Source organism: Plutella xylostella, chromosome 8 (genome assembly GCF_932276165.1).
Source record: "Plutella xylostella chromosome 8, ilPluXylo3.1, whole genome shotgun sequence".
NCBI lineage: Eukaryota > Metazoa > Arthropoda > Insecta > Lepidoptera > Plutellidae > Plutella > Plutella xylostella.
Genome location: NC_063988.1, coordinates 4748264 through 4765257, shown reverse-complemented (window position 1 = coordinate 4765257; position 16994 = coordinate 4748264). Strand labels below are relative to the sequence as shown.

The 16994-nt window shown below is 37.7% G+C and overlaps 1 protein-coding gene across 5 annotated transcripts in view; it reads right to left on the bottom strand.

The window, feature by feature from the left end:
* Positions 1-16994, bottom strand: part of LOC119692965 — a 60842-nt gene that overhangs the window by 23289 nt on the left and 20559 nt on the right. The window contains exon 1 of one of the 5 annotated variants that reach the window (XM_038114698.2): positions 13859-14148. The exons of the other annotated variants lie outside the window; for them this stretch is intronic. Within the exon in view, the coding sequence (XP_037970626.2) occupies positions 13859-13910 (52 nt within the window). The 5' untranslated portion in view covers positions 13911-14148. Of the gene's footprint in view, positions 1-13858; positions 14149-16994 lie in introns of those variants that run through there. 5 annotated transcript variants of the gene reach the window in all.

The following is a 16994-nucleotide window of genomic DNA, read 5'->3' as shown; positions in this document are numbered from 1 at the left end:
TACTGTGTCGTCACTGCACTGTAACGATATCTGATTCGCCTTAATCCTATTTTGTGCAAGATACTTACTGAACAATATTACTAAAAGGCGAAGAAAATCCAAAGCCGTTTTAAACTGCGACTTATTATTTTACTATCGTCGAATGAGCTTCTTTAAACTTCCGCGTGGTCTTACTTAAATATTAAATATTCATACGAATGCTAAGATGAGTGGTGGCGACTTGTAATACACACTCGTATGCGGGACCTCGTAAACAAAGAGTCCGCGATTTCCGTGCCTTATCGATATCAGCCTGACTGTGTCTAAAGCAGTTGCATAAAAGTCAATGCCATTGAAATTAATAATTTAATAGGCATGTTACGCCGCATTGTGTAAGAATCACGCGCTGTATCACCGGAGCGTTACATTGTCGGATGTTCTTGAAAATAAACCGCTGTAGCTTCACTCACTTCAGGAGTTTATTAGAAAACTGTGGGACAATTTATTATTTTATAATTTTGGTGCTCGAAAGCTTTTCCGAGTGACGTACATCAGCAGAACCGTCTGGCACACCCTGTATAGTCAGCAACGAACTTTATTCTGACTGGCTAATTCTATCACCACGACGGTGACCAACCAACTAGATGCGCTCTCGCTAGTGTCTTGTGTTTGTCAGCGGCACATAATAGATATTGCCCGACTGCTTATAGCGATTAGTTGTTGAAGCAGATTAAACTGTGATGCTATTTATTCTGAGATTCAAAGCAAGAATACGACCAACCAATGTAGTAATGGGTGTATTACACCTGTCGTCATCGATCATCATGATGTTTTTTAGATAAAATAAATCTCAGGCAATCAATTTTTACATTGCAGTTGATTTCCTCAACAACTCTCTATTTACTAGATTTAGTAGTAAGTACATAAATTATGTACTGATTCATGTACATAAAACATTGTCTTCTCACAATCATCGGGAGGTGAGAGCCTATACAATAAAAGGAAGAAATTAATGACTCAGAGTATGTTGTAACACTTACGGGTTTCGCCAAAATACGGTTATGATATGATTCATGAGGATGTGCAGTTTTGCCTGCTGGTGGGAATTTTTTAATAACGTTTTTGTCAGTAGGGGGTACTTCGCGTGCTTTGGTACGCACTCTGAATAACCAGCCTTTGAACTCACAAAGATTCAAGAAAACAATAGTTACTTTTGCTTAACTTAAATAACTTTTGCATGATTCTAAAGAAGCTGATGTTGATGTTTAATTAGATTTTGTTCTGCATAGTACATATTTATGACTAAATAACCCCAAAGAGGATGGTTAAATTACTTATAGTTAATGATAGTGTCTGGTCGAGATCTGCGTTGTAAAATTTCAGAGGTGAAAATTAAGATAACTCATACATGAATAACTGGTAGCTGTTCGGGCTCAATGCTACCACTCAATATTAAATGGATATGTTAATCAGATACCGCGGATCAGGTAAATCAATTCGGTACAGCAGACGGCATGATGACTCACTGATGATGATGTTTGTTATGGATATGATGAAACTAACCATTGTTTAATTGGAATAAAATAGAGGATTAACTCATATATTCTACCCTTTATCATGAAATGGAAAGGTGTACCTAGGTAGGTACTGAAGCCAATAATATGATTATATTCAATAAGTACGCGTAAGTATTATAAAATAAGTAGGTGTAGGGCGATATACGATAAAAAATATGGTTCTACAACCTGTATAATACGTTGTGACCTTGTGAAGTAGGTATAATAATGATACCTGTATGGTCTGCTTGTCTTTATAATAGGGTTAGATAATAAAATATGATAAGAAAATGTTCTAGATTGTTTTGTGTGAAACGCATTTATTTAATGCAGATACCCACATCCATTTCTATTAAGTTTTTGAAGTTTTAACGATAAAACCGGTCACCGAGGGAATTTTCAGTTGCATAAATTTACTACTACGGGTACCTACCCCATGTACCTAATGGTGAAACCCATGAAACCATGCAATGCAATACCGTATCCAATCACGTATTTACACAGCTGCTATAACTTTCAGGTATCTGATATAACCATTAACGAAATATTCATTATTTTTAATCATATAAAACTAACACCTGAAAACAAAAACAAACTGCCAAAAATTCAATAAAACACCAACCTGGAGGGGCGATCCTTAAATCCGTAATTTTGGCGGTTAAACTTCACACTGGTTCAAATAAAAACTGAAAGCACAAGCACTCTCACTCGTATATGGCACGGTCCGAGTCAGCTGTTCACTGGTCGCGTCGATGTTCGCTAGTGTGGTGGAGGCTCAACGTGCGGCCGGCGCGGGTGCTGCGAGCGTGTGAGGCGGCCGCGGCCCGCCGGCGCATATAGTGAGAACTCGAGTGACGTGTGATCGTGACGTGACGACGCGAAGCCTTTTGCTTTTGCTGTCATTATTCGTTTCCGATACGTCACCGCGTGGGCCGCACAACGTTTTGGGAGTTATTTTTGTTGCTATGCACGTTTAACTTGGAACAAAGGTTTTTAATTGAGTGGTCGGTGGGACTGGCTTTGAGGAAGGGCAAGGTCATAGCCTCGTGGAAGTATGATGACAACAACATCATCATCAGCCCATAAAAGTCTCCTGCTGGACATAGCCAGATGTCCCCTAAGGAACACATTTCTATGATGCGAAATGGCCCAAGCTTAGGAAGGCAGCTTAGAACTTAAGGGATATGCTCATTCCCTATAGCCATAGCATATAGTTTTTAGCATTGAAAAAACCACTCCAGGCCCTTAGACACCCGAATATAATAAGATGAAATACGGAGGAAAACTGAAGGAATTATGTTTCTTGGTAATTCGAAGTTAACGGCATGCGAGATAAAATTGACTTAATTGTCTAGTCATAGTTACGTGACGAGACGTCACATAAACACCTGCACTTTACAACTCAAGTGCATCGAGTATTGTATAAGATTAGGAGAACCACTGAACATCCGCTTGAAATCATGATGCAATTATTCCACTAACAAGGAAACTCATTTTTAAAAGATCAAAATAATACCTATCGTTAACGATAAAGTCCATACGTTCTACTTCAAAAACGTAATTTAGATTATATTACGATTAGGAACGATTATGATTGCAGATAATACTTTTTACAACTTTAGAAAATTGCGTTTCATTAGGGGAAACCCTAAGAAAAACAAGATACTCATCGGGAAAGTCACATTTGAAGTGGAAAAGTTCAAAGACCGAATGAAAGAAAGAAAATAGCTCGACGAACATTTGGCATACATTACGTTTTCATAACAAACTCTGAATGACTCCTGAAACAGTCATTGACCCGTCCATTTAGTAAGTGGGTACTTTGTATTACATACTAGCCGTTTACTGTGTAACTCACCGTCTTAATAAATTTGTTTGAAGGCTACATGTTATATTATGGAAGAGCGCACCGGATTAAGATACTTTAAAATAGACCGTCTGACTCAGCTATTATCCGCGCGATACTAAAATAAATAAACGCATCTGGTCTAATACACTAATTACAATTATTTGCGCTGGCACTGAGGCGCTGGCAGCTCGCACAACGGTTTATTAAAGAGGGTTTATTCACAGAGCTCCTCGAGAGAGAGGTGGGAAACAAAGGTACGACGGTTGAGCAAACTGAGCTGAACACACAAGAAACTGCAGGGTCTCTATACGAAAAACAAACTAACGAGAGCTGTCGTGCAATCGGTACGTTTAATACAACGAGATATAGTCGTGGCTCGCGCAGCAGCGCTCCAAAACTTAGTTTTTCATCTTAGAGAGTGACCCCACTGTTGTAAGACCCGCCCTCCATTATGTTGCATCTGCCGTGCGCTGTAGTAGGCTATTTCTGTTGTAGTGTTAATGACTCGGGCGGGATTCGCTCGCCGGTTGACATTTAGGTCGGCTGTAAATAGTCTGACGGAGCAGACTGGACCATAGACGCGCGTCCGCTGGAGACAGGTGAACCACCTCGCTGACGCTAATTAGGTAATAAAGTTAATATGTAAGAATACTCGTACCATAGTTGGTGCGTTTTTTATTGATTAATCGTTCGTTCTTATAACAATATCTTAGTCGATGCACTACTGTTCTTCAGTTTTGAGCATCAAAGCTAAACAGACTTACCAAGTATGACTTTGAAGCACTCACTAATTTTATAGCAGATACTAAATTGACCAGCGCAACTGTTTAAATAACTTTTTCTTCTGCTCCATAAAATGAAAAAGAAACGGTAAATGTTATCAGTTCAAATCAAATTACCCAAATTTTGCTTAGCCACCCAGTTTGATAACAATTTTTATATGCCTATGTAAGTAAAGTAACAGCTACAATTCTATTCTATAGATAGGTGAGCACTGAATATAGGGGGCTGCCACACTGACCCACTTCTCTTATCGCCAAGACAATGACCCCATTCCTTGGGGTTTCTTTTCAATTTCGTAACTTACGAAGCGTATTACGTCTGGTTGATGTCATTTAAGATGTGGGCTGAAGGTAATGGTGTAATTTATATCGCTGCGGATGTACTTACTTGAGTAAAGCACTTGTATCTGTTACTGTAATGGAACATTATTCATTTGGTTCTGATAAATCGGTAAGTATTTATGTTGATAATTAATGATTTGGTATGGTCGTGAAATAATATTTCGACTATTTTCGACGTTGGCATTTTGTTGTGTAGATTATTATTTCTGTTCATTAGCTTTGGCTGTAATCTTTAAACAGGTTAACACTTTTGTAGGTTTAACACTTTGTTGTAAGAACAATACAAACACTCCAAGAAATCACGCCACAGAATATATACCTACGTACGAAGGCACACTGTGCAATAAATGAAGAGTTAAGGTACTTAATAGTACCTAAGTCTAAGAGTCTAGATTGTCTAGATACCCTACGAGTGCATGATAAGTAAGCCTCGACTCGACGGCTCGAGTTAAGACACGATGAAATACAATCCTTGTTTTTTAATCATGTTATGTGGCTAGTTTCATTTTGTTAACTCATTTTCAGGAAACCCGATACATCCTGTAGCCCTGAAGCCAGAACCCACTGTATACCGCGGAGAAGACTGATGTTGCACGAAGGGGTGATTTATTTATTCTCACTATTTTTGATAAAAAGTACCAAAAATATTGATTTAACCTAATGTCTAACCATAATAAACGGTGCACCAATTGACCTCTGCCCGTCAGGGAACATACAAATGTTATTGAATAACTAGTGTTTTAAGTGGAAAAACTTGAAAAGGCAATGGGTCCCATAAGATTGAACTTTCACATAGCGATGCCCGTATGTAAAGCCATAAGTAATAGGTCAATCGATACTTGTGCCTCATAAAACATTTACGCCATATGCTGTAATCCGCCCGCTTCAAATATTCACGTTAAGTGAGTACGTGACTGTCGCCCACTTCCACGTCACTATCACTGGTTATACATAATTATATACATAAAACACACTATTAAAACCCTTTTAGAACACGTCACATGAAAACACATGGGTTTTGTGTACAAAGAGAGGGTGGTTCTAAATTGCGTTTACATTATACAATAGTGTTTTTTTCCGCTGTACATAATTGACTAGTGGAGGTCTAGATTAGCTTACTACATGCAGCTATGGGTAGATGAGTTTATCGATCACTTAATAGGTAGGTAAATGCATTTCAGTGACCACATCGATAAATAATATTTGGTCTCTCGGACCGCGTAATTATAATGTTCCTAAAACACCAAATTTAATATCCGTCCATCCAAGCTCTGGACCAGATAGCGATAATACACTCGCGGGCAATGAAAAAGTTCCACTTAAAAAACCGGCCAAGTGCGAGTCGGGCTCGCGCACAAAGGGTTCCGTAGTAAGCACAATAACTTAACCAAAATTACAGTTAAATCAACCTATCTCAAAAACTATAAGAGATACTTTGATCAAACCAAAAATCGTTGAAAGAGTTAATTAGCATGCATCACCTCTATTTTTTTTAGAATTTTATACCCCGTAGTTATAAAAATAGAGGGGGGGGGACATACTTTTTACGACTTTGAGAGCTGATATCTCAAAAACCGTTCACTTTAAGAAAAATGTTTTTTAGAAAACTTTATATCATTTTAAAAGACCTTTCCATTGATACCCCACACGGGTATGTACATCGAAAAAAAAAATTTCATCCCTCAGTTACATGTATGGGGGGCCCCACCCCCAATTCTTTTTTTTACTATTTAGTGTCATATTTTTGTAGCGGTTCATACAACACATATTCCCATCAAATTTCATCACTGTAGTACTTATAGTTTCCGAGTAAATCGGCTGTGACAGACGGACAGACGGACAGACGGACAGACGGACATGACGAAACTATAAGGGTTCCGTTTTTGCCATTTTGGCTACGGAACCCTAAAAAATCGACACCAAATGACCCGAACTTGATCAAAATATTTCTATTTAGGAGTAATTTGCTGCTATTATCATTGTAACTTTTCATTGCTCGCTAGTGTATAAGCGAGTTTCATACTTTTTAAAGCGTAGATTTTTTCAGTACGTAGGTTTCAGTTATTCAACGCATTTCTGACTGCCCAGGGTGCACCGGATGCGAGTATATTGTGTAGATTTCACACTTTTATACAAAATGACCTCGCAGACACATAAATACATGAGTATAAAAATATTATTAAAAATCATTACGGTATAAAAATATAGCACAGAGACACACGAGAACAACATTCTCACGCAAACTTCGAGCACATTATTATAATAATTACTTTACTATCTACCTTCACAAGAGTAATGCCTGGCATACAATTACAAACTGATTAATTACTGCGACACTGAAAACAATAATAAATTACTTGGGTAAGTAATGAACACCTCACAATCGCGGCGTGGGTGCACTGCATTGTGCTGTACCACGGTTGGGATTCGAACCCGGAACCTTTGTCACCACGTCCCGGCGGTTACTAACCGCTTGATCCGGTCTTTGTAAGTTATATCAAAACCGAATAAGGTAGAAGCCAACAGACATGCCTGGCAAGTGGAAAGGCTACCCTTAAGCTCGAAACTTTTGAAATACTGAGCCGAATTTGATGATAAAATGTAACAAAATATATTAACGAATAAAAAAAACTTAAATAAGATTCGAATTAGTCGAACTTACCTTTCTTCATCACACTTAAAATTATTTAATGTGAATTGTAGATTACAAAAAGCAAATTATAACATTAAGTACGTACTACCAAAGGCCTATAGATTATGAACAAGAAGCCTGCCAACAGGATATGAGAGGCGAAAGTGATTCCGGCCGGATTTATAATCCAATGTCACTGCTAAATTTATACAACGCATTTAAATTGTTACTGAGATCGGTTTGTTATGTGTTAATGAAAAAGGCTATTACATAACTTTATATATTAGAAATACATTATAGTCCTTGGTTTATATCAGAAAAAATAATGTACTAACAGGACATTTATAACCGTATCTGACTGAAACACTAAGAAAATTTTCAACATAATAACAACTAATTATTGTAAATTTCCAGTAAAAAAACAAAGTGGCTAATTATATTATAATAGAAAAAGAGGAGTAGGTATCATCATCATCACGACACATCACGTCCCCACTGCTGGGGCACGGGTCTAATGAAGGAAGGGTTTTGGTCCTAGTCCGCCACGCTGGCCTAGTGCTGGTTACTGGAGCAGGTATAGTACCATTTCTACTATGTTACAATTTGTACTAACTTTATCTGAATTACATATACTTACATAAATTATACCTATGTAAGTATAGTAGGTCCAATAGTAGTAAAGAAATGGGAAAGTATATACATACTCGTACATACAGTACTACCTACGTATAAAACTGCAATGGTTGTTCTAAATTGGACAATTTAGGACAACATTAAATTGATCCTATTAAAACAAAATAGGATACTTATTCTGATCTGAAGGGTTTTCAACATCCTGTATTGTTTATACATACATTTTTTATTTATACCCTGTATTTTTTATACACATAGTTTGACGATATTATTTTATATGCAATAGTCATCACAGCAGCGAGCGTGGAGGTCAAGGCTCTTGTTATCTGTTAATCAGCTACTGCAATAATGTCAGACAAAGTACCGATAAAACAATCAATTATATATGCGGTTTCAATTAAATTTATTCGATTACACAAAGTGAATAAGGGTGATTTTAATTTTTTCTTCAGTCAATAATAATCCACTACTGGGCATAGGCCTCTCCTAAGGTGCGCCACAACACTCGGTTCTCGGCCTTCCTCATCCAGCCACTAGGTACCGGATGTTTCCGATATTTGTAGAAAATCACGTGAATATTCAAATGATTGCTTTTCATGATAATGTTTTGTCTTCGATCGCCTTCTTCTGGACATTACAGGCTCAACTTCAAGTACCGACATATTTATAATTCCATACATTAATAAACAATCTATAATTTCAGCTATGGTTTAATACTTATAAGTGTTAGATCGATGTAAGCACTAAAATAATCCAATAACATTTGAGCTGGAGCCCATAGCCGTGCAGGCCTTGCTGTCTGTGCTGACTTACGTTACAACACTCATTGTAAATAACCGAGCTATAACAATGAAAGTATCATTTCGAAACGGTCTTCACAATAATCTGATACTTTTTGAGGTCAATTGAACAAATTATAGAGGGAAAATTGTCTTCAGTCTTGATCTATGGAAATGTATTTGCATAGTATGAATTAGTTATTGTATTTGTATACCAGGAATAAAGTTATTGTTAACGTAAGGAGCTAGCAGATTTCTTTTAAGGCTCTAGTCCTACCTATAATTATGTAATATAAACGCTTACTTGTTCCACAAATATATCGAAAATAGTTAGAACGTAGTAAACGACAATATCGTAAAAATATGAAAAAATACCACAACCCGTTAACTGAAAAGCTACTGAATTGTGTCTTTAGTATGGATTGGTGGAGGGAAGCGACGGGTCACGCGAAGCCTTCATATTTAATGCCCCATGGGCTCGTCGAATCACTGTTGACCGTCTATTAGGCACTGATACTACCTAAATATGCAAATGGAGCATTTCTTGTATTATTAAAATAATTAAACTATTGGGTGGACAATTTTAACGTTTAAAATAACTATAATCGCTTGGGATCGGCGAATCTTTTTGTCAGACTTTATAGACAGGTTGGACTTAGACACTGACACTGATAATAACTACTAGTACTAGAGGTATTTAGTGAAACGAGAAACGGGAGTGTAAGGTCGATAATGGCTCGCACGTCGGCACTCGGCTGTCCTGAGGGCCTGTAGGTAGAAGGCAGTACGTGTACTGACAGGCGACCTGTCCTGCATATAGATTACCTTTTATCTTCGCAATGCGATGCACAAAGGCACCTGGTTCACTATGAAATTGAAATAAAAGAGAAACCGTAGCTTAAATTACTTATCCGGTTTAACATGGATGGATTTCGTTGCAAATTGCGACTTTCATTTTTAATCAAAGTGAATAAAGTATGATAAGGTTGTTCTGGTGGTTTTTCATTTTCATTTAATAATTAACAAGGGCACAACATAATCGACTGGTTAGTGTTTCGGTATAAATCGATTAGAGCTGTAAAATTCCGTAAAAAACAATCAAACTAATTAACAAGCCAATTCCAACTTTATATTTTGACCGCAAGCCCAATATAGTAAATTTAATAGGCAATTCATAGGTCAAAATATAAAAAAAATACAAAAATAATATCTTCAAATTTCTTGTAACAATACTTAGATAATACTACTTACTAAATACTCACCTCAATGAATAACTACAACTTTAGTAAAGTAAAAAGTATCATGGAAAATCGATAAAGCATACAACAGCCGTAGCGAAGACAACCTAGATAGAGTTAAGTATACTAGTCAAAGGGCCGGTTGGATCATCAATCTGTGCCACCCCGCACCCCGCCCCCCGCGGAAAGGTTACTGGGGGTAATTAGCAGGTGAAAGCCCTTCGTGAAAAATGCACAACCATTCACCTTCTATGAGCCCAGCGATAAAACATTGATGCTTAAAATACTGCCGATGGACTAATAACGAGTGCTGCTAAATAATAAATAAATGCCAATGTTACGTTTTTATACATACATATATCAAAGAATTCCCTTACTGATTCAAAATTATTGTTTTGCAGGATATAAGTAAAATAAGCAAACAACGTAGATTGACCCACGAACAAAGTACAACGACTTTACGTTTGCAGACGTCATCACAACATGAACCCACACGCAGTGGAACTACTGTGAAACTGCAACGAATGCAGATTTAGATTAGGTAATTGTAATCGAGTGCCGATACGGTACACGTGATGTTGTGACGTTTCGTAATAATTTCTTTATCGTACGTAGGTATTCTCAATTCGTAAAGGTTCAAGTCCCAAGTAACAAAAACATAGGAATAATAATTATACGTATTCACTTGAATTGACTCGCATTATACCTATGATTTATTATATTATATTATATTCGGCGGCGTGGCTGTCCTAGGTACCTATACCTACATGAATATTATTTTTATATCGATTCTGACCAGAAGGCTTGATATCAGGAACTCAGATAAGGTTTCATTAGACATCCGTTCTAGATTAGCCCTGAATCTGATTCAAATGGAACTCTTTCAAGTGCATTTTACATATTAACCTCATTGACACCAATTTTGTTTCCAGACGAAGTAACGGGTACCTACTCGTGCGTGCGTAGAACCATAGACAACATAGTAAATTGCTGTTGGTCATTTTAATGTTAATCGAGATCACGACTTAAGTGAATAAAAGTTCCAGTTAAGAAATTAATATCTGAACGTAACATTAAATATTTTTATTTTTAACACAAAGGAAAAGGGAAACACTTAGGAACAAAATGATGTGACATTTACCTACGTACTTACGTACATACTTTCTTAAAATAACACCAACGAATGTATTCCGTAGAACCTACTAGAAAAGATGAACGAGCTATTAAAGGCTTTTGAGGTGATTAAGAGCGTGTCAACAGCAATAAACTGATAGGGAAAACCGTAACCTGGATGAGCTGATGACATAATTCCAACTCTTAATACTGGCAATCAATATGAAAACACAAAAAATGTTTAATGAAAATGCACGCTCATTATTGCGTGACGAGTGATGTTAGATACGCCGATAGCACCTACTAGTGAATTGTTAGGGGACTAGTACCTAGGTACCTACTGTGACGGTTGAGCCCATAAGTGATGAAAATTTAAGCATGAGTGAAGGCGTATATGGACGTGAAACCTGTCACGTATGTAGCTTAGTTAAATAATAATAGAAATAGTATATTAATTTTATTGCTCAGATACTATGATCGTAATCTGTAATCGTTCTGAATGTTCTATCATTCAGAACGATTCCATAAAAGCACCTTGTTTTTGGCCCTATGGAATAAGATCTGTGTTACATGCATGCACTTGTACATGTACCTACCTACCTACATAAATCTGTGCGTATTAAGGTGGCCCTAGGTCGTGGACTCGTGGTTACATAGTAACAGCGTTTATTTAGTGCTTGTGTTATCGGCCGCACGCCGCACTTATCCACAATCTCGGCACTGAATGTTATCGTCTTCATAAAACAAATCGCAAAGACATCAGTAAATATTTCTGGCTCCAAACGTTGACAGTAATCATGGCGACGCGTTGCAGTAGATAACATGTTTGTTTAATATAAAAATAAAAGTGTAATGAAAAACACTCGTATTGTTTTTGCGCGCAAATAATGCTAGTGGGTAGGTACTTTAATGGAGTAAACAAATAAAATGACAATTGACTTAAGTTAAAGAATACGATAGCAACGACACGACATCGTCAGCAACGAGTCATAGTGAACGAGCAATTTTCTGTAAAGAGGTATCTGTAGTGACTATAGCCGAGGGGTTTGTCGAGTACAAGTGACGATGGCGGCATCATAGCTGCTACCTATTCAATAGACCGGAAAATTGAGGCAACAAGGAAAAGAAACTAAAGGTAAAACGTGGGCAGAAAAAGACTATTGGAAATTTGAAAGGTTATTCGACGTTTTATAAGCTGTTTATGCTATAACGCTATCGCTATCAGCGTCAAATTAAAAACGGCACCTCGAGCTAGCATTAAAAGATATTACAGCTATAACTGTTCCTAACAGCCCCGTCTTGGACGGCTCCATAAAGCCAGCGTTATGGTTTTATATTCTGTGATAATGGCGACCACTCACAATGTTGGTTGTACACGGCGGGGTTAATTAAAGTAAAGTAATAATTGTATGTATAATGTCATCGTCATCTCATAGGAGAAGGTAATGAACTTAGTCCGCCTCGTCAACCTATACTTTTATTATAAGATCATCAGAATCTACCGTGCATGATCATGATGCCATCCTTGAATGGAGATCCATATCTATACAATTATGTACAAAGTTTAACATTTAATTTTGATGCTTGTAATTTTTTATTGAATTAAGTTTGCTAAATTTAATAATTTCAACATAAGTACACATTATTATTAATATAACTGCGAATAGATGGCGATTATAATAAGTACTTTAAAAGTATTATCGACGATTGAAGTTCTTATTGCTAAATCAATATAATAAGTTGGCCTTGTGACTACGATCTTTCATTGAGAACGATATCTGCAGAGTTATACTAGACCACAAGTATCTTCAAAGATCTTAATTATAAAGGAAACTATGTAGACGTGAGTTTTATCAAGTTTATACGCGAAGCATTCACCTCGATGAGCGGGTCAATGTGTTTTTCAATGTTTTTTCTGCTGCGAACTCATTTTACTGGTTTAAAAATAAACCGGCGCCGGAATGAATCGGGCATTATGATGTTTCTGCACCGATAAGTTTCTGTTACATTGTTCACATTTAACTGTTCTACCTAAATGAAGCGAGCAATTAGCCAGTGGGCAGTAGAACTACACAATCTAACTAAGCAGAAATTCTCAACTGTTATTCGTCTTTGAAATTTCAAAGACGAATAACAACAGAGGTAAGACTTGCGTCAATGCAACCTCTACAACTATGAATGCACCACTTGTGAATATGATATTTAAATTTCAAAGGTGTCTTATTTTTATGTGATTTCCCGACAGCAAGTTGGTCCTGCTGCAACGTGAGTGTAGCCACTATAGCCATGTTTCGCCAGAATGCATTGTTTAGAGCGAGAGGCGTGTATCGGTGTGATCTGTGCAGTCGTCTGCAAAGATGTCAAGGCGCGCTCTCAGCGGCTAGCGGCTAGACCGCGGCGTAAACTAGATTCCCTGCGCCGTCACGGCCGCCCGCTGCCACATTCACCGCTGCACCTCGCCGGTACTCTCGATGCACGGCGGAGCCCCATTAATGAGAAGCAGCCTCGCTCCCGCCGCGAGCGGGTCACTATCTATTCCAGATAACAACTCGCGCTCATAAATAATAAACAAACGCTACAAAGTTGCTGCCGACTGGTTCGGGACGTGTTTTGATTCCAAATGTTATTATAATGTCTAGAGCTATGATTTATACGGTTCTCGAAGTTTTTTGTCGTGGTTTAGACGCCTTGACAAAACGGCCTATTGAACGCCTCGATTCGAATTCCGCCCTTGACACCGAGTCGGTTAATTTTAGCATGAATTAGGGTTATTTACAATCGCCTTGTTTTTCACGTCGAACTCGGCCCGTGCCATAGTTTACATCTTATTAGTGTCCGCAGCGTCTAGGTCACAGCGGCAATTACCAAGATCTGAAGGCGAATACAATGGCACAAGGATTAGGTGCATCCATTGTTCTGTCCACGGGAGGCCAGCGAGGCCGGTGCATCACTCACCTGCTCCACAGGAGTTCCTCCAGAAGTCGTAGAACTTGCTGCACGCACTCATCTCGACTCGTCAGCTCGGCACACGCTCCGAAAGACGTGCCAATGTATTTTTAAACTTCACTAACAGTAGGTATAGTTTCGCAACACTTCAGCGGCTACGCTCAACACGTTCACACTACTCAGTTAACGGAGTGTCAGTCGGGACTACTCGGCACCGGGACTCTACAACAACAGCGTTGTAAACAAAGCGCGTGGGTACGGGATCAGCTGACGGCGGCGGCGGCGGCGGTGGCGGTCACTCGGGGCGCGCGGGCGGCGGGCGCATGGTGCGTGCTGCGGCAGCGGGCGGGCGCAAGCGACTGCCGCCGCCGCCGCCGCCGCCGCCGCCGCCGCCGTGAGCCGCGACGAGCCGCCTCCACTACGGAAATAATAACCCGGAGGGAAATGGACCGATTTCGCTAACGAATCGTGAGATCGCATCGCCGGAGAAATTTCATTGACGAATATTATTAAGGAAAGTGGCGAAAATTTTGTAAGTACATTTTCTGACGAGAAAATTGCTTGGCATTGGACACGCGTACGCTACACGAAATGGAGCTTTCAATGTTGACTGGTTCGGAGATTGATGGATTTGATACGCAGCACAATACACAATACAAACTATATCAATATAGAGTAAAAAACTTCGACAAAATTCGGCAACAGTAAAATTGACGTGATCGGTTACAAAAAGCTCCATACAAAAGAATTCAACGTCAGCGCGCGGTGTAAGTGCAATGCACTCACGCGCAAGCGACAGTTCACTTTTCATCGCAGGAACCAATAATACTATTATTTTTCTATATTCCAATATTTTTTATAAAGTAGGTAGGGTATATTTATATACCTAAGGGTGTCTTGCACCAAACATTTAAAACGCAATTAAATCAAGTGTTTTTTCTTATGTGTATTGACCGCGGTGGGAATTGAACTTTTTATTTTAGATAGAGAAGTATTTAAATTGTTTTACGAGTAAGTTCAGCATTAGACATTCATAATAATATAAGTAAATTGCTTATTGTTAAACTAATAAAACAACTATGCTGAAGTTTACCTAAAGAATACAACTTTAAAAGCACACAGTATCTAATACAAAGTAATGGAACAAGCCGACAACACTTATTATTAGATTCAAAACAATTAGCCCAGTGGAGTTGTATTCAAATAAGTGTAGGCTATACATGGGTGTCGACAATCTGATCCGCATTACAACATGCGAAGCGAGGCTGCAGAAGGTCACACAACCACTTATAGGAATCGGGAAGTAGCACATACGTAATATGACGTAGTCCGCACATCTCTAAAATAAATACATCATACTATCAACTAAAACCGCAACGAAACAGGCATTAAAAATGTTGCATTGATTTTTTTTATGTTAGGTAAATATTGTAATAAAACACGATAGTAAATGGCCTAATACACTCACGGGCAATGAAAAAAGTGAGAAAAGCACCAAAATACTCTTAAGCGGAATTGAACTAAGTACATTATTAAAAGCGCATCAGAATATCACCAACTAAACACGTAAATATTTTGTTCGAATTTTCTTTTCAATGTTTAAGTACCTATATTTTAAATCTAGCTGTCTATTTATTGTTGTAGTAATTGTTTCTTTGTTTTCTAACTGATATACATATAATATCAGTTGGTTGTCGTGAAGTGGTCTATCAATACCCTCCTGACACCTGGCGTGCTATGAGTAGGACATTGAAAAAAAATATAATATATAGTTTAAAAATACCTATATTAAAAGTTTTATGGAGTATCCCTGTTATTCCTTTAAAGTTTTATAAAGTACCTATCCCTTAAACAATTTGTTCTTTGACAAAGTGACAAAACAGTTCAGTAGTATTTTTTTTTTATTTTTTATAAATGTATTAACAATGTATACATTTATACCTCTCGGGGTCAGGAGGATATAATCCAGAAGACTTTTTAGTTAAACGAAAAAAAAAGTGTTTCTTGTTAAACATGATTAAACTATTCGTCGTATATCCGTGTTACGTACCATAACATATTTTAAATCCGTCACAACACAATAATCTACAAACTAAAATAAACATTTAAAGGGCAGTGGATTAGTAATTAAATTATTTGTTTTTTTTCGTATAAGTATATTTTTTTATGAAGTAGATATAAATAGCGTTCGGCCGGAGCGCGGACAGAAAGAGCGCAGAGTGGATAACCTTTTGATAACAAGTTCATTATCGTCACATACATATAAGTGTATATAATATATATATATATTAATTATAAATATTCTAGTTAGGTGTACAATTAATTGAAAATAACTATATGAACGTCACGGCAGAACACAGAAGTTAAGTATAGATAGCAGAATTTTTATTGGTGTTGGAGTCAGCCCTCGTAGACGTAACGCGAAAGTAGAAGAAGTTGATTCAGTATTAAAGATTATAAAATCCACGGAGAAAATAGTTTGGACATTATATAGGATAGCTGTTCCCGGGAGCTTCGCTTCGCCTTTAAAAGATTTCCCATGGGAATTCCGCGATAAAAAGCCTATGTGTTAATTCCAGGATGTCAGCTCTAACGCCATACAAAATTTCGTTAAAATCGATTCAGCCGTTTTGACGTGAAGAAGTAACAAACATACACACATACTCACAAACTTTCGCCTTTATACCTATATGTAATATTAGTAGGATTATGAGGATACATAATATTGATATTGACTTAAACTCTGACCCCCTTATTCATAGAGAAGTTACAAAACGTTTTAACTAATAAACTGTTTTGTCCCTCTCCAACAAAGAACAATTTGTTCTTTGACAGAGAGGGACAAAACAGTTTATTAGTTAAAACGTATTGTAACTTTTCTATGAATAAGGGGGTGAGCCTATAGATATAACCAAAAAAGTGGGTAGGTAAGATAATTGCTTATACTTTATACCTAGGTATTTTTCTTTAGTATTACCTAGTTATTGGTAGTAAATGCTTCACATAATTAGTGCAACAATTTAGTAGAAAAACCGTAATGCGTGGTCCAATTGAAACAGATGTAGGAATGGAGGGCAAATCCCTCGCATTGTGCTCCCTTTCACACGACCCCGGCCTTGGAAAAGCACAGAAACTTGTTTGTTCT